The sequence below is a fragment of the Varanus komodoensis genome, unplaced genomic scaffold (genome assembly GCF_004798865.1).
Source record: "Varanus komodoensis strain SLA01 unplaced genomic scaffold, ASM479886v1 scaffold6_2, whole genome shotgun sequence".
NCBI classification, from domain to species: domain Eukaryota; kingdom Metazoa; phylum Chordata; class Lepidosauria; order Squamata; family Varanidae; genus Varanus; species Varanus komodoensis.
In genome coordinates, this window is record NW_025336346.1 from 9,297,138 (window position 1) to 9,320,987 (window position 23,850).

General features: G+C 40.1%; 1 protein-coding gene across 8 annotated transcripts in view; it reads left to right on the forward strand.

Annotated features, from left to right (window-relative positions):
* Positions 1 to 23,850, forward strand: part of ATP2B2 (ATPase plasma membrane Ca2+ transporting 2) — a 172,210-nt gene that overhangs the window by 98,123 nt on the left and 50,237 nt on the right. For 2 of the 8 annotated variants that reach the window (XM_044451477.1, XM_044451482.1), the window contains 7 exons: positions 112 to 207; positions 6,485 to 6,526; positions 10,282 to 10,443; positions 11,281 to 11,495; positions 14,256 to 14,498; positions 22,851 to 23,092; positions 23,369 to 23,603. In XM_044451477.1, coding sequence (XP_044307412.1) covers positions 112 to 207; positions 6,485 to 6,526; positions 10,282 to 10,443; positions 11,281 to 11,495; positions 14,256 to 14,498; positions 22,851 to 23,092; positions 23,369 to 23,603 — 1,235 coding nt within the window. The remainder of the gene's footprint in view (positions 1 to 111; positions 208 to 6,484; positions 6,527 to 10,281; positions 10,444 to 11,280; positions 11,496 to 14,255; positions 14,499 to 22,850; positions 23,093 to 23,368; positions 23,604 to 23,850) is intronic. The other 6 variants (XM_044451476.1, XM_044451479.1, XM_044451478.1 and 3 more) reach the window with 3 other exon arrangements.

Genomic DNA, 23,850 nt, shown 5'->3' on the forward strand with positions numbered 1-23,850 from the left:
CTTTTGGAGGTAAAAAATGAAGCCGCGTTAGTCCATAATTGTTAGGGTTTCTGTCATGTGGATTTGTTCATATTATTATGGTTTATTCTTTTTTTATTCATTATTACTTAGTAGATTCCTCCCATACCTCCTTCCATCCTCCTTCAACTACAGATGGGGCAGCAGGTGCAAATGCCACTGATAATGCAAATGCCAGCTTAGTCAATGGTACGTTAAGAACACCTAGCTTGTTTTTATTTGATGGATTTCTCTCCTACTATATAAGCTTCCTTCTTTCTCTTATGAACTGCACAGATGTTGTATGTGCATGTGATTACCGTGTGAGAGCTCCTATTGTACCGCAGCTTATAAGAGACGCCACAAATCCCACTGTTTTGCTAGCCGGCCAAACCTTTGTTTCTCACTGAAGCAACAATGGGATGAGAACAAGGAGGAATGAAGGCATTCTTATGATGCATTCAAACTATTAAAAACAGCCCACAAGTGTCTCCCGAATCCATTTTTGTCACAAGGTTTTCCGTGTCAAACCGTCCACCATGCTTTCAGTGTATATTTGAAAGAGAGCATGATTGTGTATTTCCCTTTTCGTTGTACTTTTCAAATGTGGCACTCTCATAAGCATTTTTGGTCTCAACATAGCTTTGGGGAAACAATTCTGCTGGGGGTCAGGAATCTGGCTTCAACACAACCAGTAGCATTGTCATGCTTTCTTGTGCTTTCTCACAACCTTTTGACTCAGCGCCAGCTAAGCATTTACTATAGGTGATAATACCGGAGAGCAAAATATTGCTACTCTTGTGCATGTGCTTGGATATGGTTTCATAATTTTTTTCCTTTCAACAAATGTAACTTTAGTTTCTAGATCGGAATGTGCTGTGGCCAGCTTCTTGATACCATTTCTTAGCATGCCCATACTGTAAACTGTCTTCTAAGGACATAAATTTATATTAAGTATAAATGGGTGAATTTTGATCTCAAGTTTTGATAGAATAGTTGCTTTTCCTAACTATGTTTGCAATATTACTTTTTTGCTTCTGGATTCCATGTAGTAGTTCATTATTTCTGGCACTACTAACAGTAGAAGTATAGATCTTGTACACTGTTCATCATAATATATGAAAGACTAAATTATGTATCCTGTGGATTTTTTAAAAAAAAGAACGTTGATGTATTTTCTGGAGTCTCAGTGGCAGAGAATCCTAGGATTTTTCATATTCAGAAGAATAATGAATCCACCCACCAGTCTTAAACTTGGAAACATTCAGCTCTTCTGCACAACTTCTGCTAGACAAAATGGGCACAATTCAAGCATCCAATATGTCCTTACACAGACCCCATTTGTTTAGGATGCACAGAACCTTTTGGTGGACCCTGTGCTTTGGAAACACAGATTTTCTCTATAATGTAGAGTCATGAACAAAGGGGCATGTGAGAAAAGCATCCATACTTTACAAAAACAGCTACTTGGGCTTATTCAAAGGGGGTTTTTTGACTTTGCTGATTGCTAGCAAAGCTTCAAAAGCAGTTTTCCTTGGGCCAAGGAGCTGGTTGCTACAGTTGAGGAACCAACTTACAGTTGTTTTGCCCAAGTTGCAATAGCACCATCTAGGGCTTATTTTTAAAAGTTCTGAAGGGGCACTTCAACAGTCTGCTAAGAAGGGACCTGTGTCTAGGCTGGTTCTGATACTGACATGCATTTTGCTCCATTCTTCATTATAAAGCAGAAAATTACCTTTAAAAAGTCAAATCTTAAGGGTGTTATAATGGATCATGTGAACTTTACTAAGAAAATATAACAAGCTGGCAACTTAATAGTTAAATCTACCAGCTCTACCAAAAACAGAAACCAGAGGAAGGAGGGTTAGTAGTCATCCTTCTGCCAACCATTCAAACCATTATGGAGTCTTCATAATGAACTGCTTGGCTTCAGAAGTAGGAGGGAGGAGTTGGAAGCTGGAAGTCTGGGAAGTTCCACAGGGGCTGGAAAGGGGGGGAGTCACTCCTTTATCTGTTTCAGTAGACAATTTCAGTGAGAACATCAAGTACACTTTATCCTACATTAATAGAGCCTTACTAGTGTGCCCCCCTTACTCTTCTCTTCTGGGCACACTGTGATTAAACAATGGTGTCTTCATTTCAGTATATTTTTCTGTTACATCCAACTGGGAAATTATATTTACCAGATGCAGAACAAGCGAGGAGCTAACATTGTAGCTTTTTCCAAAGATGGTTGTAACAGGAAATTATAGTTAATTGAAGACCTCGTGGGTTGTTGTTGTTGTTGTTGTTGTTTTTGCAGTGGGGAGGAAGAAGCAAAATGAAGATGGTATGCACAGGCAAAGGTCTTCTGAAATCTCAGTTTGTTAAGCTGAGATGTGTTTGTCCAAACTGGGCCAATGTATACAAACCAGAAAAAGCTAACCTTTATTCTCAAAATACTATTCAATAATTGTTGCCTTTAGGAGTCAGTCATTTGAAATTCATCAGAATTTCATCTGTTTCTGTAGGCTGAACCTACCTATCCTTGCTTTGCAAGCCTCTAGAATATAATTTCACCCAGAGGACTTTACAACAAAAGATGCAATAGAATTCCTTTGAAGGCAGCCATTTATCGGATGAAGCATCATTTTAACTTTGCAATTAAAACACATTTTCCATTACACTGTATACACTTTGCATATACTAAACAAAATCTGCCAATCATTTCCTATAGATTAACAGTGGTCAATAGTACTGCTTTTATAGTGCCACTTCGTACACTAGACAAAACAAATATGCAGAAAAGGTTTGGCTTAGGAATACAAACTATAATGCTGTGTTCTGGAATCAGAACACCTGTGCCTTTGGCAGCTCTGTCAGCCTGGGCCTTAATAATAGGAAGTGTGACTTTAAACCACAAGCAAAAAAGTGACTGAGAACTACTGCAAAGACCCAAACACTGAACTGAACAAAAATTAATTCAAACAGATCAGCTACAGAGTTGTCCCAGACAGCTCTTTCAGAAGGGTTACAGGATCCTCTTAAATGGGTTTGGGGCGCTCAGCTGTGATTGGCCAATGTGATCCAATCATTCCCTGAAGCGCTGTAGAGAAAGCACCTTCTGCTTTGTATGCAGAAGGTGACAGTTCCAGGCTCTTCCAGTAATGCAGGAAAGGCTTCAGGAAACCTGGGGAGCCGCCCTTCAGTGAGCAGGCAATGAGCTAGATGGACCATTGGTTGGATTCAGTACAGCATTTTCCAAGATTCCTAAATGTAGGAAACATAATTATTGTCCCAAAATGCTGTCACCCTTTGCAATACGTTTACGTCATTTTTAGAAGGAATACTGGGCTAGAAGTAGTAATTCCATAAATTAAGCCATACAGATCATGCAGCCTTGTGAAAATATGTAAACTCAAAAAATCCGATTCTTCTAGGAATCTGTGTTGTACAGTGCTGGGATTGCCCTTTTCTGTTCTTTAGCCAGAAGGGCCTGACCTTTAAGACCTCATTCACTGCCAGTCTATCGGCCTATTATTTATGAGCCAGTGTGAATAAGCAGAATGTTCGTTGCTAGACTAGCACAACCTGACCTTTTAAATTTTCCTATCAAGTATATAAACAATTCTTAATCTAGCAAGGTCCATGACTGCTGCCTAGGTAACAGTAACAACAGGTAACAACTTGGCCGGCATTTGGCAGGCTACCAACAGGCAGTCTCATTTCCAGCCTTTATGTTCCAAGCAGACCATAACATATTACTCAGCACACTTATTTTATATATTTTAAACATTTTTGCCCTCAGGATTTCTCGATTGTCCAAGGATATGTTGACCTGTAATTCCTAACCTCATCCAATAAAAACCTAATGATTGGCTTCAACAGGGAGCCAGGATTAATCCTAAAATGCCAAATATCTCTGTGCCAGATCCAGAATTTCTATGTGAATTTGGTTAATTTTTTTTTTGTTCAATAGACCTTGGAGCTAGCAGAATATTTATTCAAGTGTTAAAAATAAGTATTTGGTGTTCTATGTTTTGACGATATAAAGATGAGAATAAATGAACATGAATGTTCTTATCTGATTCGAGCTAATGAAAAACGATAAAGATTATTTACACATACTGCTTCAGAATAGGATGACAATGAATAGTAGGTAGTCAGATAGTATGTTCAAAGGTTTGTCCTCAGTTCAGAATATCACAACAAAGATCCAGTGTACTCCTTATTTTGTCACAGTGTAACATTGTAGAAATGCACACTATAAACATGCGCTAAACATGTGCACTATGACTGGAATTTGGCAAGTCCAATTATAGGGCACAATAGTACTGAATAATGCATAAAATATAAAATTTTAAAAAGAATGCAGTTTGGCATTAGAGAACATTATGATTATTTTATTTCATCAAAATTTTATTTGAGCCAAATTCCCTTTTGTGAGTAACTAGTAGGAAATAACTTTGCAATAACCAAGTGGACATGAAGGTTTCCTTGTAAATGTCGCCATTCTTATGCATAATTGGTTGACATTCTCATGGAAAATAAATCAATTCAGATTGATGTCTCTGACTGAAAGACCTGTGTATGCACATGGAGCTTGTCCATATTCATGTTCCCACATTAATTCCAGTGGAGGAAATAGATATGCACTTAAAAGAAATGCACGCAATTATCACCTTCCTCCACTGGAATAAATAAGGAATGATTTCTGGGAGGTTGAACCTTTGGCATACACAGCATTCCATGGGAAATCTCCGGTTGTAGGTTGATGATAACTGAATTCCAGTTTATTTGTAAGAAATGTCTCTGGTTTTCTGACAGTGTAATCCTAAGGTTTGATTCCCTCTTGAATTCTAACTACAATTGTTCTCTTCCAAATTTTAAAACCAGAATTCAGTGTTTACTTTTTTTGCTCATTTATAATCTCAGTAGTCACAGACTGATTGATCTGTTAATCTGACCAATCTGATACATATAACTGGTGGACTTGCATCCTGTTATAGACTGTACTTGACACTCTTCATCTCCAATCCCAGATATAGCATTGTATTAAATTATAATATGAAAACATGTTGCTAGTGAGTGCCATTTTTAAAGGATAACCGTGTCCCTTTTTAGTAGCTTTTTTGAAAGATTTAATTTGTGCAAAGGTACATAATGGGAGAAGCTCTTTAGAAGGACTTCTCATTTAAGAAAATGATTAGGTTTAAATCAGTGATGTTTTAGTATTGAAACTTAAGAAGTATAGCAAGAACTCCTTACTTGAAGGAGTAGTAATGGAAAGCAAGCATCCCTACACATCAGCTGCTCGCATGAATATTTCTCTGCAAGCCCAACTGAGAAAGCCACTGAGTGAGCATAAGGCTGCCAGCCCTGAAAATCAATCTGGGTTGTTTGAGCATTCTTACTGAACATTCACCACCAGCAGCCCCAGCAGGAAGGATTTTGGATATTCAAGGGAACATTGGAAGGAGACAATTCTCTTCTGCCACACTGCCCGTGCCTACAAGGGAAATCCACTCACTCTGGGGACCAGGCTGGGGGAACAAGCAGTGGCGGAGGTTCCATTAAGGCAGGAGAGAAGCTGCCTCTCCTGCTCTCCTTGCAGTCATATCAGAATGATGCTGCCCATGCATGGCATGAGCAGCACCTTTTTCTGATGAGCATCAAGGGGTTCTAACTACAAGCCAGCCACATTTTCAGCTGGGATTTGTGAGGCTTCTAGCTGAGCCAGCAAGATTCCTGGAAGAAAGAGACACATGCAGTGTGAATTGGCTGGCTGTGTCTTTTTCTCACCTGAAGCAGACATGAGGGTGGGAGAGGGAGGGAAAACCCCAGTGCAAATCGCGGATGCCTGCTTCTCTCTCCTGACCATCAAGGTGACTTCCTCCTGGCCCTTGGGGATGGGGTAGAGGCCAGCAAAGGGTGCTGGGACAAGGAAATAGCTCAGTTCTGTGGCGAGTCCGTGACTACCTCAGTTCTGCACTTTTTATTCCCGTAAGAGCCCATGCTGCATCTTTTGGCATCCCCAGCTGAGCTTGTGCTGAGGCTCCCACAAAGGCCTTTTGGGGAAACAGCAAGAACGGGCAACCTGCCAGTGCCCTGTACACTTGAGCATGCCTAGAACCCTTTCCTTTCTATGGGTTCTGTGGCAAGCAGGTCTGTGTGAATAGTGTTCCCTGGCAATAGGATGCTTGAGAGAGACTGCCTGAGCGACTGCCTGATCTGCTGTATTATACAAACAAAATGCATATGATTTTCTATCATTACTGCAACAGAAGAAGCCTAATTGGTAAAACAATAACCTTGGTTGTACATTTTTTGTTGAGAAAGATCGTTCATGCATATAAATACATCATAACAATCTGCATTAAACTTTATTTAAAACATTCTCATTTAGTTTTGTTGGCCCTTTTTATTTGAATTCCCCTTTGTCATGTTCTGTCTGTGTGTACTGATTGTTTACTGTCTGTTTCTGTCTGTTGCAATTTTTATCATATAGGCAAAATGCAGGATGGAAATATGGAAAACAACCAGAATAAAGGTAACCTTATTTCATATTAAGCAGGATTCTAAAACTGTACTTGAATTTAGTTCAGCAAGTAAAATCATATAAATATTTTAGGGGAGGCTGGGAATGTAGTTTGAAAACAGCTGTATTCCTGTGGCAAAAGAAGGAATGATACTAACTTGTCCTATTCAGAGCATCACATGTTACAAGAACCTTTTGCTTCTGCTCTTCCAAATATCATTTATGTATGTATGTATTGTATTTATATGCAGCCATTTTTCCTTTCAATGAATTCCAGGCAACTTGCGTAATTCTCCTCCTCTCAATCTTATCATAAATCATCACAGGTTGGGCTGATAGTCTTTGCCTGGCTCCTTGGCCAAGTGAGGACTAGAACCCAAATCACCTGAGTCCCAGTCCCACACTGTGAACCACTATACCACACTAGCTTAGATATTCTCTCTCTGTATTCTAGCTATCTGTATCGATCTCTGCTTTCTAGGTAATGATTATGTATGATGCTTTGCATGTCATAGCTTATCCCCACCTTCATTTTGGAGTAACAGGCAGGAGAACGCTGATACGGTTATTTCAGTAAGATCATAAATCATCAAGGTTTCTTCTTTGGCCTGTTACACCATCATAAAAGCTTTAGGAGCTGAGTTTGCAACCAGGGTAAGAGATGGTGTTGACAGAACCCTGGACGAGGTGGGTTCCAGTGGGTCTCCGAAGCTTACAAGGGTCAAGAGCCAGGCAGTGGTGGTGGACAGCAGAGGGGTGAGCCGTGGCACTGAAGGCAGTGTGGATCCAACTGTCCATCATCTTTCAGTAAAGGGAAGCTGCGGTTCCCATTGCCTGTTTTCTTACCTCTGGTGCTTCTGTGCCTTGTGCATTGGAGGTGGGACCTAAAGGCATTTCGAATAAAGAAAACAGTGGTGGCTGGACGGTACCTAGCACTCTCTTGTACCGTGTGGGTCATTCATAAGGGATTGAAGCTTTAAAAAGTTAGAGAAAGTTAGTCGGCCATGTTGGGCCTTGGCCCCCTCTTGCCAAATACCGAGGCTGGTCTTGTTCACAACCTGTCCTTTCTTTTGCTGCTGCTGCTGCTGTTGCTTCAGTCCTGCACTTTCCTTTTCATCAGTGCTCTGATATTGTGTTTGCTGCTGTGGAGCACTCGTGTGGCAGGAAGACCTGCCAATGCCATCTTTAAGGCATTGCATTATGAATTGTTTAAAAAAAGATAAAAGAAAGCAGAGTACTGTAACATATATGAGCTTTAAACAGTTGTGGGCTGAAGTCCTGCAAAGTCACATATGAAAGGTTGCACAGCTGAACAAGTGCTGAATATTTTTAGTTGAAAATCAACATTAAAAGGGCTCTATAAGAAAGCTCCACATCCACTCCATGGATATATAGCATTGAAAGAATTCCCATTTAGCTATCTAAACAACACATTTTATCATCTTCTGTATTTATGCTATTAATTTAGATATATTATTTATATCACTTCCTTTAGTAAATAATATATCTTCTCCTTCCTCATTTACAATTTATTCCAGTTCTCTAAAGGCAGTGTTTTGACATTTTTTGTTTGCAGAGGGAACTAAATGATATAGAACAATAAAACATTGTCTTCATTTGTTTTTAAAATCTAGATATGCATGAATAATAAAGAAGATAAAGACTATGAAGATATGTTTCTAAGTTTCGGGTAGAGACTCTATAATATTTGAAAGAACTCTCAGTGCTAGGGAATGCTAAATTCATTATTTTCCAGAGGGATTGGCTGCACAGTGTATACTGAAGCCATCCAGTAAAATACTTTGGCATTGAAAACATCTCTTGCAAAATGCCATTAAAATAATGAAAGACCACAGCTCCCATCTGTTTTGATCGGACCTGAAGAAGCTCAAAGTGTGTTCTGCACCACCTCATTGCATGGAATCAAAGAGGCACTCACAGCGCAGCTTATATAATCCCATTTTCCTGACTATTTCAGCACTGACCTTTACCTTACCTTTCCTTATCTCTCTTCTTGTTCTTAGATCTACTGATCATGGCAAAAATCATGCAAATATTTCAGTTTTTTATTGCTATTTCAGATGAAATGGGTTTTTAAAATGTCGTGCTTTTCTAAGAGGCCTTTAGAACCTAAAAAGTCCTTGAAATGGTTCTAAACTATGGTGTGCTGACATGGATTCTCCATATAGTTGTTTGGTAGTCCCAGGACACCCTCTGACTTCTACAGCCGCAGGACTCAACCCAGGTCCTCCAAATTCCTTATAGAGTGAGGAGGGGGAGGAATTAAAACACAGCAGGTTGTGTGGAAAGGAAGATCTGAACCATTCCTCTTGTCTGACCTTTTTCACTGTTACCTACATTTTATAAGCCATTTTCTCCTAGTGTCATTTCTCCCACTCCTGAAAACCCACAGGAAGGAAAAAATGGCTGTAAAGATGGCTTGTAGGGAGAGTTCAGTTTCTCACCACAGTTGCATTCTTTGAGAACCTAACATTATGCCCATCCTGTTGCTCTATAGGGAATCAGCGGCATGTATAGATCTTCACACAGTCTGGATTTACTAGAATCAATACCAGTTCATTTATCAGTTTCAGTTGGCATATGCTAATCCAGGTGCATCATTTGTTTGGTGTAATCTATTCTAGTGCTTGTAGATATGCATCTGAAATCATGCAGAAAAAGTTGCTTGAGGGAGCAGTTTTGAGTAGAAGAATGGCTGGTAGAAAAACAGTAAAGCACCCTTTGCTTTAGAATTAAAGTTACAAGGGGGCTTTTACCATTTTTAGAGCATCAGCCTGTCAGGGTTTCATTACATGCATTCATGTATAATATGGTGTTTAGCAAAGTGAAGAACAAAATGTAAAATTTAAGGACATAGAAAGATAGAATATTATAGCTAGATAGTACTTCAACAATCTAGTCTGCCCCTCTACCAGTGCCAGAAATTCAGTACAACACCTCAGATAGAGACCCCAGAGGCCTTCAGCCGCTGCTTAAAAATTTTTAACAGAGGAAAGTTCATATTCTGAGGCAATCTCTAGATATGTGCTGCATTCAGCCAACTACCTTCAGTCATGTATGCATAGATTTTAAAATAAATAAATGGGCCTAACTCTTACAAAAAAAGATTGAGGAATTTTGAGACACTGGAGGTATTTGATGGAGGTATTTTGAGAGATATCTTGAGAATTCCTTATAGGGCATACTGCACTTCTGGGTTACAGAGTTTTGCATGATTGGGAACTGGGACTGGGTAAGGTTCCTGGTCACTTTAACCACAGCCAGACATTATAGCATTGCTGCAGACATCCTCCATCAAGAGGGGACAGGTCACTTTGGAATGATTGGTGCCAAAGCCCATGTCATGTCTGTCCGTTATAGTTAGAATTTCATAATATCTGAAGATAGTTATGTGATCTTCGATCTGCAATCAAAGAAAGGCAAGTCTTTAAGTGTGAAAATTGTGTATTTGCTAGCGACAAAGCTTTTCTGAAGTTAAATTTCTTTTTAAGGATATAAGCCCTAGTTAGTGTATATCTTTGCTGTGTAGCTTTAAAATTTTATCTTGCAGATATAGAGAAGAAAGCAATGTGAAGACTCAAAACTGCTCTGATATTTATAACTCTGCCAAAATAATCTGGCTCTTCACTTTTTTAAAAGAATGCACAACCCTGAGATCTAATTCCAGAGATCTTATTTTCTAAATAAAAATTTAGAAGTGACACTAAAATTCTTCAATAGCAGTTTCTCCTTTTTGTCACTGCTAGCCAAACAACAGGATGGGGCTGCTGCAATGGAGATGCAGCCACTGAAGAGTGCAGAAGGAGATGGAGATGACAAGGACAAGAGAAAAGCCAATATGCATAAGAAAGAGAAATCTGTTCTTCAGGGGAAGCTGACGAAATTGGCTGTCCAGATCGGCAAAGCAGGTATGACAGGCATTTTTTGGCTATTATGATGAGCGGCATGATGCAGAGTTTTTGTTGGCAAGAAATCAAAACTGGGGAAAGCCTGCACGGAGTCATGGAGGCGACTCAATGGACCCTGTCCCTGTTCTACAGGGAGTTTCAGACAGCCATGGAACCCTGACTTTTATCAAGCATTGTGTTTGTCATAGGCATACTATACATTTTAGACATACGTTTAGGGCTGCAACTCTATGCTAACTGGAAGTAAATCCCACTGGGAAAGTCATAGGTATCAGCTGGAATACAGAAAGTGTGAAGGAAGCTGAGTAACGAACACAGGCATTTTTACTGATGATGTAAAGAAAAGATAAACCCTGGAGCCTGGTGCATACAGGCTGTGGTCCAAAGGCACATGCATTTTAAGCATTCCAGAATTAAAAGGCCCAAAAAGGGCTTTTTCAATAGCAGCACCTAACCTGTGGACAAAACTTGTGCAGTTTGGGAGGCAGAAACTCTGGCATCTTTTAAATGCCTCCTGAAAACATACTTGTTCACCTAGGTTTTCCCCATTCCATAATGAAATCAACCATATTGACTGCCCCTGTACTGTTCTGTATTGTTGTTGTTACTGTTACTATTGCATTTTATTGTTTTGAACATTGCATTTTAAATGTGATTTTAATATTTTATATAGAGAGTGCTTAGGCTTTTTTCTTAATTTTTAGCAGCATAGAAATATGACGACAAATAAAATGAATAAACCTGAAGCACATCCAACATGAACTGCACATACTAAATACGAAACTGGTTTGTCAGAGCACAGACCGAATGTACATGTGTTTGTCTTTGTCTTTCCAGGCTTGGTGATGTCTGCCATCACAGTCATCATTCTAGTGTTATACTTTACTATCGAGAACTTTGTAGTCAGCAAGAAGCCCTGGCTGCCCGAGTGCACTCCCATCTATGTTCAGTATTTTGTCAAATTCTTCATAATTGGCGTTACTGTGCTGGTAGTTGCTGTCCCAGAAGGACTTCCACTTGCAGTTACCATCTCCCTTGCTTACTCCGTAAAGGTAAGTAGCTGCCCCGGAACCAAGAGGAAAAGCAAGCACAGCATTATTGCAAAATGGAAATAAATTAAAATATTATTTAATTTGCTGCAGGGGGGCATTTTTAAAAACATGGTGCAATGTGTAGCAAAGCACCATAGATTAGCATAATTTAAAAGGGAGTGAAAATGTTTGCCTCATACATGCTTTCCCAACCAATAAGCTAAGCCAAATGCAACGTAAGAGAGATACTCTGAACAGCTGTTTTCCCTCTGAAGCCTGCACTCTGTATTGCTGCCTGTACAACTCACCTGAAGGCTTAGACACAATGGGAATGGGCTTTACTCTGGAGGGGAACGGCCTTGTTGGAATGATTTTTGCAGCATAGTGAATGGAATAGTAGACTTTGATTAGGAGTCCTAGAGTGGATAGAGCCAAGCGCCCTAGGTGCGACTGAGTCAGTGGCTCTTTCGGCCTGGCCTTCCTCACAATAAGTTCTGTGGAGAACATGGGAGGAATCCCACTTGGAGGGACAGTTGGATACAAATGTAATTGGTGGGACTTCCAAAATTCTACTTAGAACTGGGGACAAATCAATAAATATATTTGTATATGGAGGTAACATATGCAAATCCATGATTTTGATTTTTAATACTTGTAAAGTATGAATAATTTCTGCTATAGAAGATCAAATTACAGTAATGGAATTAATCTACTATAGCAGCCTTACCAAAATCAACAGTCTTGTGATACTTTATACTCTAACCCTAAACAAAAACAATGGCAAAAGCTTCTGTGGACCATTCTCTTTCCTGGATGCATGAAGTGTATCCACTGTCACAGGAATATATGCACCTGGTTTGGTGGTATTCTGTGTGTGTGTGTGTGTGTGTGTGTGTTTGTGTTTGTGTTTGTGTGTGTGTAAAAATATATATGTCTGTCAATTTAGGCTTTTATGTATCTCATAAAATGGTCTTTGAAGCTTACACCATAATAAATTTGTTACTCTTCAGAGTGCCACAAGTCTCTTGGTTATTTTTACAACACAAGCTCACAGTGGCAAACCAGGACAGAATCCTAATGCACATTGATGAGAACTCAAACACTAAATGAAATCTAAAACAGAATTGGCAATAAATATTTTACGGTATAGCAGAGTAGTTCGTGTATGCTACGTTAGGATTACAGAACTCGTACTGATTGTGGTTTAATAGAATTTATGGTCTGCCTTTTTTCCAAAGGTGCTGGCAGGTGCCTCTGTCTGCCTCCTAAGCGTCTTCCATTTTATTGGCCCTCCTCTGGTAGAGGAGATGGACAGACAAAGAAAAAGTGCCAGTCACTGTTGATATTGGGGGGGAAAGCATGCAACAAATAAAGGGATAGCCCTATTCATGAAAACTTGAACTGTAATGTCATGATTTAAAGATCACACACGGTACAAACTTTGTCTGTTCTGTTGATTTACTTTGCATTGAGTGGGTTAATTGTGTGCAGCAGCGCTGACTGACCCCTTGCTGCACAGAAGACCTCCAAAGCATAGTAAGCAGAGGGTTTGGGAAGTCTGCCTCATGGGCCAGGCGGCAGGGCAAGGGAAGGATTCAGCCCTGAAAGTCAAGTGGCAGCTGCTTCTGTGAGTGGTGCCCATCCACCCACAGAAGGATGGCCCTGGAGCAGCTTAGTGTTGTCAGTGCAAAGCACACACTGTAATGGTTTTTCAGGTCTTTGCCTCATCACAACTCTTTGCACATTCCTCAGCATTCTTTGGAATAATATTATAACATGCCTCTATTTTAAATAAAATTAATCTTTTATTACATATTGCTTTTAGATTGTATTTACATAACAAAAAAATCCCAACAACAAAAAGACAAGCTAAAGTAAAACAAAATGGTGGTAAAGGTAGGAGGGAAGGGGAAAGAGGGAGGATAAGGGGTAAGAATATAGCATTTACGTTCTTAATATTACTTTGAGCTTAACTTATGGGCCAGTCTACTCTAGTCCTGCTGCCTGTAAAACCTATTGTTTTATTTCCCCCCAAATGTTTAGATTAAAAATTATTAGTGTTTGGACACGGAGCACCAGATCTTGCTAATATGCTCGGTGGATTCCATATTAGTTTGTGAACTAGCATCAAGAACTATCAAGTTAATGATTAACCAAAAGGAATGTTAATGCAATAGTTTGCACTATTGTGTGCTAAAAGGACACAAAGAAAATTTTGCTGTGTTTTAATGTTCATAATCACTAATGCACACTGCTTACCTAAATGAAAAAGAATCATATAAATGAAAGGAACAGAAAGTGCTGCAAGAGTGAACTCTGCATGCTCTGTTTTCAGAACTAATTATAGAAATCTTTCACATAAAATTGGAAAGTAGGCAGAGTGGAACAGGGGCTGGAGCCAATCCACAAAAGAATTAAAAAACCAGAATGGATGCAATCTATCTTTTTCTACTTCTTTCTAACACTTTTTGGGTCTCTATTTCCCCATCCATCTCAGCTTTTAAATTGATGTTGAAAGAAAATTGTCTTATTATTCCGTTCATTGTCACATTTTCCTTTTAAAACTCACAAAAAATTTGGCATCTGCTAAAGCCTCCATTCCAGGAATAGTGTTAAGATGCCCGTATGTCTGCTTTTCATGTATCAGTTTTACAAGGGCAAATATAATTTTGAGGAAAGAGGAATGCATATGCCATGCTTAAAAAAAGATTATTCATTTTATTAGCATTAGGGATTTTCAACCTATTTACCAAAATAAGCTTTTATGTTTCTCCTCTTCAGAAAATGATGAAAGATAACAATCTGGTCCGTCATTTAGATGCGTGCGAGACTATGGGTAATGCTACAGCCATCTGCTCTGATAAAACAGGGACGTTAACGACCAACCGGATGACAGTAGTGCAAGCCTATATTGGAGATGTCCATTACAAAGAGATCCCTGACCCAGATTCCATTCCAGCCAAAACTCTGGATTTACTGGTTAATGCAATTGCCATCAACAGTGCTTATACTACAAAAATTCTGGTAAGTAGGCCTTGCTTTCAGACAATTAAAGGCTGGAAGGAAAAAATCACTTGGGGGCCTTTGGTGATACTTAGAAGGGTCTCTACACCTTAAACTGCTGTATTGTAATGTGTAATATCTTGAGAAATCCACATTGGTATGTTTTGCTGACACACGTCTATGTGTGCGCATGCAGGTGTGCATGTGTACTACCTGGGAGTAAGCCCCATTATATTTGATTTGAGAGCCTTCTCCACAGTGGCGCCCAGACTATGAAATGTGCTCCCCAGAGAAGTCCACCTGGTGCCGATGTTATACTCTTTCGGCGCCAGGTAAAGATCTTTTTATTTAACCGGCATTTTAACAATTAAGGGTTTTAGACATTTTAAGATTTTTTGTTTTTTGTTTTCACAGTTGCACTTCCTATTTTATTGTTTCCTTTTTTATTTTTTAGTTTATAATGTTCAATTTTAGATGTTTTAATAATTGTGGTTTTATTATTGTATTTTGGAATTTTATTACGTAAGCCAACCTGAATGCTTGTGCGGAAGGACGGGATACAAATGCTTGTAATAAATAAATAATTCATTTCTGCATACACAGCAGGCAGGAAGGGGAATTTGGTAAAATTTCTAGCTGCCCATTGCATGACAATGTCAACATAAGAAATGTTATGCATCAGCCAATAATCTGCATGAGAATACACATCTGGCTGAAAATTTAAAATATGTTTTCATCCACATTCTGTTCCAAGTAGCCAATGATACATGAAGATTGAGGTTGAGGGAATAATTGCTCACCACTTCCTTTGGCAGTGGTGACATATTCCCTCTCTATTATGAAAAAATTAGAATCCTTCCATAAAGGGACTGAAAAATCATAGGGAGAGTCCATTTTATAGAAGCTGGAAATGCTTGCAAATTTCACTGTAACAGTACATTTTCATGTACAACATTACCTTCAATGTTATGTAAGGAGTTATGAATAAATTATATTTGTATGAAATAGGTTATCCATTTAACCTTCCCTGAAGGAAAAGGCTAAATTTAGAAAGGAGAATCAGAGTATACCATGAACTGACTGGTTTCATGCTGATTGAAAATGAAGAGTGCATACTTATTAAAACAGATTCATGCTCTGAACAGTAATTATATCCACAGGTGATTGATCCTTCCCTCAACAATCTTTTTTTCCTGTAGGATTAAAAACCACAGGTTAAGAGCAATGAACTGAAAAGGTAAAACACTGTGCAGACCATTGCAGTATGCAAAACAAGAATTCCAATTATTTATTTATTTCAAGTATGTTATGTGTTGTTGCATTGCAAGCTTGAAATTGTTTACAATACTTAAAAAAAAATCCAATCCTAAAATGAATTAAGCCTAATTCTAAGCAGTCAAAGGAGTAAAATCAAACTGCACTCTAAAATAATTTTCAAACTGAACTTGAAAAAGCATTGCAAAGGAAAGGAGGATGGCACCTCTCCAGAAAACCACCAAAGAAGAACAGACCACAACTTTTTCAAGAAACTCATTCCAAAGTTGAACACACTCAAAAAGGATGCCCCAATGTCTAGAGGATACATGCCTGGAAGACTGCCAATCATGGTGTCCTTGTATGGATTCAGTGACTAGTCTCACACGGCGTAAAAGTGCAAACATCTCTAGGGTGGCTTGTTTGTGGGCATGGACTGTTAGAGGTTTCATATGGGGGGTCATGTCATCGAAGCCCAGGTGGCTGGTCCCATCATAGGTATGGGGAATTGGCTATGAAACCCCACTGCTCCTGCCAAGCAGCTGCCAGGTGATCTGCATTGCTGGCACCCCAAAAATGCAAATGGGGAGCCTCAGGTGATGGTGGAGGTTTGCCAGCAAAGTCCAGCAGGTATCCACCTGGGGTGTTTTCCCACTGCAGATAAGTTTATTTTTATCTTAGGTTACATCTGACAGCTGTCAAAAGGTGAGTTGTCAAAAGGAAGCAAAAATATACACTATCTTTGTTCTTAGAAAAGAAATGGTGGCTTGTTCATCCCCCTTTCAGTAGTATCATTTGCTTCCCAAGGGTGTCATCACTTTTGCACTCCTTTCTGAGATTCTACCATCTCAGGAATATGAAAAAGTGTGGAGCAACCCATTTACAGAAGTAGTTTAAAATGTTGCCTTAATTTTGATACTTATCCAAGTGAAATTGGGTTATGAGGGGTATTTTTTGGGGGGGGGGAAGAACTATATTAGCATATAGAGGTTCAGTAAAGTGTTGGAGAGGGGTAGATAATTCGGTCCTCCCATGGTATTTCTTGAGATCCCAATGGAGGAAGGAGAGAGACCAGTCTGTGGTGAACCTGATCATCTGTCATTTCCCGCCTCCTTGGCCAGTGACAAGAGAGGGCTGGCGCTGTCTTTCCATCAGCAGCTTCCTTCCTAGCTTAGACAGAGTATGGCATGCGGTAGCTACCCAGTGCTGTAGGACTGAGCCCCAGCTAGTGCAAATTAGCAAATGGGCAGCACCGCTGTGTGTGATGACAGAGGGTGAGAAGATGTGAGTTGCTCTGGGTGTGTGAAGCAGGTGATGTTTAAGGACAGAGTCCTTTTGCTCCTGCAGCAGAAGTACCTGAGCCTCCAATTCAGAGGCTGACAAGCATCCAGTGGCAGGAGCCAGCGTGACAGTGGCGAGCGCTGCCTCCACTGCTGCTCTCATCCAGCTGCTTCAAGCGCCTTCTCTCGCCACCCTGTTGCAGCCTCAGCCATTCGCGTCTCAGCTCCAAGACTGCAGGATCTCAGGGGACTCCCAAGCAATGTCAGTGGACCACAGGATTGCACTCTATTTCTTAATCACATTCCAGCTTGAAATGCAATCAGACTTACTCACTTTGCCTGCATTAATCATCTTGTCCCTCTTTGTTTAGTCATTAGTTCTGCACGGATCTTTTCTTTGTCACGAGATTTGGTCTACAGCCTGATCTGCAGCCCAGCAGGGCCACTGTGCTGGGCTCTTACGATCAGTGCTCATGGACACTGCTCCTGTGCTATCAGGCTGTGCCACCTGCCTACACTGAGCTTCACATTTTCATCCCTCACCAGGAACCCCTCTCCCCAGTATCAGATATTTTTCATTCAAGAATTGGCAGCCCTGTGCTTTAGTATCATATTTTCCAGCACCCTTAGGTTTTACAGTATTTCATTTGTAAAGCATATTGATTCACTTTTTTAAAAATTCAGTTTCCGCAAGTTGCTTCATTTGCTCTGTCTGCAAAGAAGTGCCTCTCCATGCCAACTGAGAGAAGTGCATGTAATATCGAAGACTGTGGAAAACTGTTGATCAATGTGGGCTAATCAACTGGCTTTGGAATTGAATGAATTAAAGTCTCAGATCCCTTCCCGGACATACAAGTCTGTTTCTGTTACCGTAGCAGCTTTTTTGAATAGCAGTCAATAATTGATCTCAGTAATATGAAACTTAAAAGGTTATGATGATGTTGAAACCCATTTCCTTATAGATATAAGGTTTTTGTTGTTTCATAACACTGGACTAAGTAGCACTTCTACTGATATGCATGAAAGGTCTCTTCTGTCAATAGCAAGTGAGAAGTTGAGATGATTATCACCAGTTCATCAGCCAGTTGCTGATGAATGACTTCACTGGCTTGCATAACTTTTCTGGCTTAGATTTATGGTTGGGACAGATTTCTACAGAATTAGAATTGTTTCCAAATGTTCCAGTTAATTTTCTTCTTCATTTGTTTTCAGTTTCAGGCTCACAGTTTTAAAGTTATGTCTTGGCTTAAGTCCATCAGTATTTTATTTGGCTAAGATTATTTGGCAGCAGCAAATAATTGCGATAGGGACTCTGTTTTGATCTGAATCGCATAGTCACCGTTTTTTCCATTTCAATGTCATCCCTTCCAGACCTACCTCAATCTGGAACGGTCTTCCATCATGGTAGTCACCTGCTACATAGGTAGGCCATGGGTCCTGCACTGCAGGGCACAGTACTGTATTTGAAATGGCTCCTAGAAGACTTAAATTTGTTTGAAGGAGTCCTTCATTTAAAGGACTGTTTAATCCTAATCCTATTTAAAGATAAGGAACCCTATCAATGGAGGGACTGCTCTTGTCATTGCTGATTGGGAGTTAACGCCTCAGTCTGGATAGTGGTCTGAGCATCCACAGTCTTCTTCTGTTTGCCGAGATGTATCTTATTTCCTATTGATGGACTCCGGGGGATGGTGGAGGACAGGAAGGCCTGGAGGAATGTTGTCCGTGGGGTCGCAAAGGGTTGGACGTGACTTCGCAACTAGCAAGCAAGCAAATCTTATTTCCACTTATAGTAATTTTTCTCTGTCCACTCCCTGCATATTTAAGCAAAACAATAAGAAGACATATACAAACTAAATACATGCTGTGAGACACGGTGGCAGAGAACACTATTGAACTGACAGGACACACAGAAGCCTTCAAGTACGCATCCGGGGGGGGCGGGGTGGCATAGAATGGCTTTGCACCGGTCTACCTGAAATACCTTCTCCCGTATTCATGACCAATAGTTGAGGTCATCTTCGGAGGATCTTCTTTGGATGATGCTATCAGCATCCATCCTCTATGGAAAGATCTTTTCAGAGAGATCTGCATGGTGTCTTCACATCATACATGTAAAAGCTGAGCTCAAACTTTCCTCTTTATGTAGGCATTGAAACTTTAATCTCTCTCTTTATTATTGCTACTGTTGGCTCTTCAATATTTTCCATGTTTTTGTTTCTTAATCCTGTATTATTTTCATACTTGTATTACTTCATATTTCTTTATTTATTGTTATTTATTTATTACTATTTGATTTTATTATTGTAAACTTCCCCCAAGGTCACCTGCCAACTGAGTGGTATACAAATCTTACAAATTAAAAAATGAATACTCCTGCACTATTTTACTTGCTGCTGAAGCATGCCCATAGATATCTTTGCTGGGTGCACCATGCAGACTTTCACTTTTTTCCCCAACATACCAGCCAAGTTAGCTAACAGGCAGTGCAAAGCTGTGGCACTTCAACACGCTTAGGATTTCTTGGGGATTCAGCTACAAGAATGAAAAATTAACTTCATAGCTAGGCTTGGACACTTGGAGACCCTCCTGCATCCTGGAAAGAACTAGGCTTGGCTGCATCTCCAAGGCCTTGGGAGAAGTGGCTTGGTGGTGTTCCAGGGCATAGGGAGGAATGGAGACAGGCGCCGCCACAATATGACGTAACCTGAAGGCACCTCGGCTTCCTGCCGCCCACTGCAAAGGGGCAGCCTTTGCCTCTGCACTGATCCTGCTGTCACAGGCTGCTCATGATCCTTCAGGCTTGGAGGGATACAGATATCCCACTTGGATCAAAGCTTCAGTTAATTAGCAGATATATTTAAATGCCTTTCTCAAGATTACTTAATTGTAGCTGTTTCCTTTGTTCCATTAATAACTGGTGTATTATTTCTGACCATGCAGTTTCATGTACCATTTATGTACTTACTTATTTCTGAATGTGTGTGCCACCCACTCAGCCGGATTGATTCTCTAGGTGGTTTATGATAAAATACTTTAAAAACAATCATCAAAAACAGTTCAAATAACGGTAAAAAGTTCAGAGATAAATACCAGAATTTCAGCCAGTAAGCAGAACAACAGATGCCAACATTTCAAGATCGTTCTTGGAAGTATTCTGAGAGAAGAAAGATCTTTGCCTGCTGCTGAAACAAAGACAGAGTTGGACCTAGGAGGATTTCTTTGGGGAGCCTGTTTCATAGTTGAGGGGCAGCCACTGAGAAGGTCCTTCTTGTATTTACCTTTATCCCATTAAGGGATGGCTTTTTTAGAAGGACCTCCTGCCCAGATCTTAATGGGTGGTCAGGCATATATGGAAACAGATGGTTCTTTGGTAGCCAGGTACTAAGCCATTTAGGGCTTTATAGGTCACAACAAGCACTTTAAATTGGGTGGCAACCAGTGCAACTTAATCAAAACCAAAGTTATATGGACACATGTGCTTTTGGGCCAGTTGAAATCGCAAGACCATCTTCAAAGGCTGCCCCATGTAAGAGCATTACAATAGTCTAGCACGGCTGTGGCCAGGCTCTGCCTATCCAGATAGGGTCAAAGTTGGTATATTCAGTTTTGCAATTCAGTTGTCTTCCTTTCTAATATCTTACTTGTTTCTTTTTTATTTTTAACTATCTTGCTTTCTGTATCATACCTAAATTCACAAATAGATTGATGATGTGTTAGCATAACAGAAATTACAAATGCAAAGTACTGTATCAGTTCAGTTTACAATTTACACATAATATTATATTACAAGAAAGTAAGTAGTCCAGAAACTAGCCATGTTATCTTGTAGTGTCTAGATATCATGAAACTGTAAATGAAGAATAGGTATCATTATGGAGGACCTGAATTTCTTTTGTTTCTTTGCTTTCCTGCTGTGGGTTCATAAACATGACATAGCTGAGAATTCTCAGTTGGAAGCAGGATCCGGATTACCTTTTGCCTGCTACAGACTAAAAGGGTAATCTGAACTGAAAGGAAACTGGCTTGGCAGGCAGCTTCTTTTTGCAGAAACATTGCCGAAATGAAGGTGCTACTGCTCGTTCCCACCACCATATGCTATATTCTGATAAACACCATGCTGAGTTTGGAGGCTGTGCAGCTGGGGCAGGTCTAGCAGACGTCAAGCCTTTTTTTAAAGAAACTGTTTATATCTACATTTATGGATGTGTATTCAGAGCTCATGAGTACCTAAAATAGAAACTGATGTTAAGCTGCAGCGGGGAAGCCTAGCACAGCTTCCCATAACCTGGCAGTGTCCAGAGGTTTTGGACTTCAGCCCCTGGCTCTGTATCCCAACTCAGCAGGCAGCTGTAGTCCAAAGGGCAGCATGCGATGGGGTCATTCCACAGACTCAAGTACTGCTAGTGGAAATCTGAAAGATACTCCTCTGAACCTTTCTGTTGCACAAGCAGTTGCCATGAAGCTTGTGCAATCAATTGTGCAACTGGCTGCACAACCACTAGTGCAACTGCACTTGTGCACATGTAGCTTTAGTTGGATTCTTCTCTTGTGCATAGTTCAGAACTTACTTTTCCACCCCCAACTCCATTTTGTTCTATACCAACTCTGTTCTGTTCCATGTAGCTGTGTGCACCTTTAACGGATTTTTCTGTGCAAATTCAAATTGTGTGTATACACACACACAATACATCCACTGATTGATTAAAGTCTGTCTGCAAAACATTTTGAGATGAATACATTTTTTCTGCAACCTTTTCAAAATTTCTCTTTTTATTGGCACCTGTTTCCCTCTCTCATGGAACTCATAATCAGTCTGTGATTCATTTTGTGTTCAAAAATCCAGATTTATGATGTATTCTGTGATGCACCTGTGTTCATAAAACCAAAGTTCCCACATTTATTTCTAGATGCTGGAGATTTGGGAATTCTACAGAAAAAAAGCCATCAGGTCTGGTTCAACATACATTCCTAGTGGCCGCGCATGAAACAGTTGTTGGGAATTGCGTAGACATCCTTGAGATGATAAGCTGATTAACACATGTAGTGTGATTAAAAAACAAAAAGCTTTGTTCAGTTTCAAGCTATAGGAGAGCAAGTGGCATCTCTTGATGGCAATATTGCAGTTGAGCTGCTCTCAGTGAAATCTGTCTTTGTTGAGGATTAACTGTTTTGGTCATTGACAGAAGGTCTGGGTGGTTCAGAAATTTCAGCTGGTCTGGAATTCTGCAGCCAGACTGTGACTGGCTGTGATTCCAGGGACCACATAGCTCCCTGGCCACAGCAGCTTCTCTGGCTACCAGCTTGTTTCCAGGAACAGTTCAGAGGGCTGGTTATGACAGATAAAGTTCTATGGAGCTGAGGAGATGGCCCCTTGAAAGACTGCTTTCTCTGCCTGGCATATCTTCTGGAGTGATCCTTCTTTTAAGATTGCCACCTCCAGGGTGGCTACCTGAAAGAGGCAGTGGAACTCCCTCCCAAGGGAGGCCCGGTTTACTCCTTCTCTACTGTTGTTTCTCTGGCAGGCAAAGAGCATTTCCTTCATGAAGGTCTTATGCCGATAAGTGGGTCCGCTTTAATTTTTTTTTAAATTGCCTGTCATTTGTATGTATTGACTACCGTTTAATTTAGTCTTTTATTGCTTTAATCAATTTGATTGTATCTGAATGCAGTCCTTCTAATGCTTTAATCAATTATAATTGTGCCTGTAAGTTACACTTAAACTGAGTGTTATTCTTGATAGAAAGTTGGAACAAAAGCCAAATAAATGAATATATGAAATACTGCATGGCTCTGGATATGGCAAAGATATAAAACATGGTGTTTTCTTTTCCTTCAGCCACCAGAAAAGGAAGGTGGTCTACCTCGCCAGGTTGGCAACAAGACAGAATGTGGACTACTGGGCTTTGTTTTAGATCTGAAGCAGGATTATCAACCTGTCCGGAATCAAATGCCTGAAGAGAAGCTCTACAAAGTGTACACATTTAACTCTGTAAGAAAGTCAATGAGCACTGTGATTAAAATGCCAGATGAAAGCTTCCGAATGTACAGCAAAGGAGCTTCAGAAATTGTCCTAAAGAAGTAAGGTTTCCATCTTTGCTTTGAACACTTTGTTCCTGAATTCAGCATATGTGTCATTCCATGCATCAGGCTGAATGTTACACAAGTAGCATAACATGAAGTTTGGCCCTTAGGAAGCTAAAATCCAAGTTGCTAGTTAATTATTATTAGAATTAATACAGTGCCAAACGTAACACCTCTCACTTCCACATGCTGGAAACATAATTCCTTTGCTATGTTTTGTCTGGTAATAGTTTCAGGAGCTGTTCGCTTGGTGTTGCTGTCCTTTTCTCCCAGGTGTTCTAAGATCCTTAACACAGCTGGTGAACCTCGCGTCTTCAGACCCCGTGATCGGGATGAGATGGTAAAGAAAGTGATTGAACCCATGGCCTGTGATGGACTGAGAACCATCTGTGTTGCTTTTCGAGACTTCCCCAGCAGCCCTGAAGCAGACTGGGACAATGAAAATGACATTTTAACTGACCTGACTTGCATTTGTGTGGTTGGCATAGAAGATCCTGTAAGACCAGAGGTATGATAGACTTAAGCCCTGATCCTAAGCAAGCTTACTTGGAAGTAAGTTCCCTCAAACAATAAAGCTTATTTCCAGATAAATGTTTGGATCAGCATGTTAAAGCTCCTGAATTTGAATTACAAAAAGTAGGATCGCTGCAGTTCTAACTTTTTGAATGTAATCATGCCAGTTAAGATGTGCGCACTTTAAAGGATTCAAGTCCACCAATTCCCTTAACAAGAATAATTTCATCCTTTAATTCATG